Consider the following 4,148-nt stretch of genomic DNA (forward strand, 5'->3'; position numbering starts at 1 on the left):
CTGGAAATGAATGTGATGTGCCTACATGATGTAGGAACATGGGGGGGACACTCTGGTTTTGGGGCAAAATACGGTAGACGCTAATTCTACCATACACATTTGGCCAAAAACCAGAGTGTCACCACCACCACCGGACATGGCTACATCACTTCCTCATCATGTAGGCACATCACATTAATTTCCGGCGTGCCTCCCAGCTCCTGGTAAGTGTACCCCCGGTCTGCTGCTCCGAGATACCTGGCAACCCTATGCCAATGGGTGCCATGGTGCCTGCCAACACAGTGTATGTTTTATTCTCTGCCGCCTCTTCTTCCCACTGTCATTTTAAATTACCCAGCCCTTCTTTCAGCCCTGTTGCGATTGCACCCATCACCCTGTCTCTGAATTCCAAGTGCGCCCACAGGCTCACAAGTGTTGGGGACTACTGATGTGCAGGCCTCTGTGCGCCATTCTGCCAAGGAAAAAGAGTATCCAGGCTCTATTTCTTTTTTTTAAAAATCGCTCTGTAATACACATGAGCTGCGGTGGCTCAAGTGGTTAAGACGCTGAACTGCAGGCTGTGGAAGGTCGGTAGTTCAGCAGTTCAAGACCCGGGTGTGCCGCATGACGGAGTGAGCTCCCGTCTCTAGTTCCAGCTCCTGCCAACCTAGCAGTTCAAAAGCAAGAAATTGTAAGTAGATAAATAGGTACCACTTCGGTGGGAAGGTAACAGCGTTCCGTGCACCTTGGTGTTTAGTCATGCCGGCCACATGACCACGGAAACGTCTTCGGACAGCGCTGGCTCTTCGGCTTTGAAACGGAGATGAGCACCGCAACCCTAGAGTCGGACTCGACTGGCTTTCGAGCAAGGGAACCTTTACCTTTAATGCACATGACCACATCTGCTCACCTTAGAGAAACCCATTTTAAGTGCCTTCTACAAAGAAAATTAGAATTGCGAGAGCTTGGAGCAGGGGCCTCTGAAGTTCTGTAGATCCTTCCTTATAGAACACTCGCAGTATCCATGTCTGCAAGGTCCTTTGGCAGGAGGTGTTCCCTGATACGGGCCCAGCTGCACGCAACAAACAATGGCCCAGCATATCCTAGAGCCAGTTTGGTGTAGTGGTTAAGTGTGCGGACTCTAATCTGGGAGAACCGGGTTTGATTCCCCACTCCTCCACCTGCACCTGCTGATGTGACCTTGGGTCAGTCACAAGCTCTGGCACAGCTGTCCTTGGAAAAGAGCAGTTTGTGTTAGAGCTCTCTCAGCCCCACCCACCTCACAGGGTGTCTGTTGTGGGGAGGGGAAGGGAGAGGAGTTTGTAAGCCGCTCTGAGACTCCTTCGGGTAGTGAAGGGCGGGGTATAAATCCAATCTCTTCTTCTTCTTCTTCTTCTTCTTTAACAACAGATGCAGTCAGACAATTCAACAGACCCTGAATTAATTTGTAACTCAGATCAAGATCTGCTTCCAAAAGAACAGGTTTTAGGATTTCCGCAACCATGAAATAATGAACACTTGAATGAGCTAAGAGAAGGCCAAATTATTATTAGTTCCATGTGACCTGTTCAGTGATAAAAAAGCAATTCAGAAAGGAAAAGGAACAGGGAGTACCTTACCGGATGGTTGGCTGATCCCCACTTAGCTGTCTGAATCTTCGGTGGAGATGCTCGATTTGCTCTGAAGTGACTACCGAAAGAAGGAAGACAAGACGTTGGTCAGGAACCTCTCTCCAAACCAGCAACCAAGGGACCCCCCCCCCTCTCTCACGCGCGCACTGCAATCCTAGGCAGAGCTCTTCCAATGGATTTAGTGGAAACCAATGGATTTAGAGTAGAGGAACTCTACACAGGGCTGCACTGCAAATCTTCTCAAGAAGAAAAACAGCCCAAAATGGATTCTCACTCCCCATCTAGCCAGACTTCCATTTATCCCATTTCAAACTGGCATGGGTCTTGTAATGGGAGAACAGCTACTTTTCTTACTGTGGTGCCATCAGGGGTGGAGTTGGGGGCAAACACCGAGGGCTCCAGCCCCCTTGGCTGAGCAGGCGGGTCCCCAAATACAGGCTGTGGCTAGAGATCGATCGGCTCTGCCCAGCTCACCTCCACCTTTAGTCCATCTCTTCCTTCTCCCAGTACCTTCTGGGAGACTGGGAATTACTGGCTTTCTGTTTGCAGGGAGGTCACTTTTTCTAACGTCAAGGTACATTTAGAGCTGGAATCTAGCACCTGCAGCCTGCAGCAGTGCAGTCCATTGAGAGCCAGTTTGGTGTAGTGGTTAAGTGTGCGGACTCTAACCTGGGAGAACCAGGTTTGATTCCCCACTCTCCACTTGCACCTGCTGGTTGACCTTCACTCAAATTTTCTCTAGTTGTATCTGCACATGTGCAAACATGCCAGTAGCTTCCCAACAGTATGTTGTACTGAGTTTATGGTTTCTTCTGTCCTGCCGTCAGCAAGCCAGCAACAGTGGTGGCTGCATTCAGACAACCAAAGAAAACATGGCCTGCCTACGTCTCAAGGGTCTTTCCGCACACACTCATTCTTTGCCTGCCATACTACCCATCAAAGACTTAAAAGCAATGTAAGAAAATTTGAGTCCAGTGGCACCTTTAAGGCCCTGCAGGCGAGAACCAGGCCTATGGTCCTCATTCACCCAGCCACATTCGACTTTAGGCAAGAGGCAAAGGAACAGCCTCCAGCTCTTTTTCCCCTGCTGATATTTAAATGGAGAAATGGCAGGGCAGGAGGGGCTGCGTAATCCTTCCCCCTCCTGCCAACTTGTCTGCTCGAATCCCCCCCCCACCCGCCACTTCTCTATTATCTGCAAAGGAAAAGACACTGAGCCCCTCTACCTTGCCCATGGATAAGGAGGAACAATGTGGAGGGTGAGCTGGAAATCAGCAGGGAGGGGGAAGGGTCATGACCAGATTTCTTTTACTTCAGGAGAAATTTAAATAAGTCGTGGGGGGCACACCCCGCACACACACACACCCAGGCTGTGTCAGGAGCAATGAGAGAGTAAAAGTTTTTTAAAGGCAAGGGCACTGGCAGGCAGGGCAGGGCAACAGCTCATCATGGCCGTGGAACGTGCAAAAAACAAAACAAAATAAACTAGCTGGATGGGAAGTTGGGAGGCCTGGGTAGTAAGTCAGGGGGCCCAGCCCCAAGTTGCCCCACTGTAGCTACGGGCCTGGCCATGACACCTCTTCCACCCTAGCGTTCCTCCACTGACATGCGGAGCCTTGCATCTTTCATGCTTCCTGTCCACAGGTCCACAGTGCCAAATAGCTAGAAAGGACCTTTTGTCCTAGTGCAGTGTTTTTGCCATAGATTAGCACCTGAGGCAGGGGGAGAGGCACAGATTTCTTTAAAAACTGGTATTCCTGTCTGGAACTCTCTGACCAGTGATCTGCACATTGAACAGCACTGGTGGTCAATCCAGAAGCTTTCCTACTGAACCACTGGTCATCTGACATAGATCCCAGAAACAGAGAAATAATATCCGTACTCCTGGCCACGGCTCGCCTGACTATTGCTTCATGTTGGAAATCTACAGCGCCCCCAACGCTAAGGGTATGGTATGAAAAAGTCTGGGAACACTTTGTGATGGCAAAGATCACTGATAAGATACACAGAGCCCAAACCTCACAATCTTCCTACTCCAAATTTGAAGCTACATGGTTTCCAATCTTTTCTTATCTTACTGCGCATGATATTTTACCTACAAACGCTCACTTTCACAAATGGATCTTAATGTAACATCTTTTTTGTAGTCTTTGAATAGTGCAACATTCACTCCTTGCAATGTTTAGGTTAAATAGATCTTGGAGTATCATATGAAACCCTTGGGTGGGATTAGGTGGGTCAGTTTTTTCGATTGTTTTCGATCTATGTACTGGAAAGGCATATGTTTGTTATTGTATTTCTATATTTGAAAACTGCTTTGTGAAAGTTATTTTGAAAAATAATAAAAAACAATGAACACAAAAAAAAAAGAACAGCACTGGTGGGTTGGTTCTTTCAACCTCAGTGGAACGTCTGTAGGCAAAGCAGAAGCATTTTTGAGCTGATAAAACCATAAACGTCATCCATCCCCCCTCCAAGAATTCCGCTTATGGGACTGGAGGTACTCAAACTTTCTCTAGTTGTATCGGCACATGTGCA

General features: G+C 48.3%; 1 protein-coding gene across 1 annotated transcript in view; it reads right to left on the bottom strand.

Annotated features, from left to right (window-relative positions):
- TESC (tescalcin) overlaps positions 1–4,148 on the bottom strand; it is a 49,140-nt gene that overhangs the window by 15,379 nt on the left and 29,613 nt on the right. Inside the window, exon 2 of the mRNA XM_015413430.1 lies at positions 1,599–1,668. Within this exon, the coding sequence (XP_015268916.1) occupies positions 1,599–1,668 (70 nt within the window). The remainder of the gene's footprint in view (positions 1–1,598; positions 1,669–4,148) is intronic.

Source organism: Gekko japonicus, unplaced genomic scaffold (assembly GCF_001447785.1).
Source record: "Gekko japonicus isolate JY-2015 unplaced genomic scaffold, Gekko_japonicus_V1.1 scaffold85, whole genome shotgun sequence".
NCBI lineage: Eukaryota > Metazoa > Chordata > Lepidosauria > Squamata > Gekkonidae > Gekko > Gekko japonicus.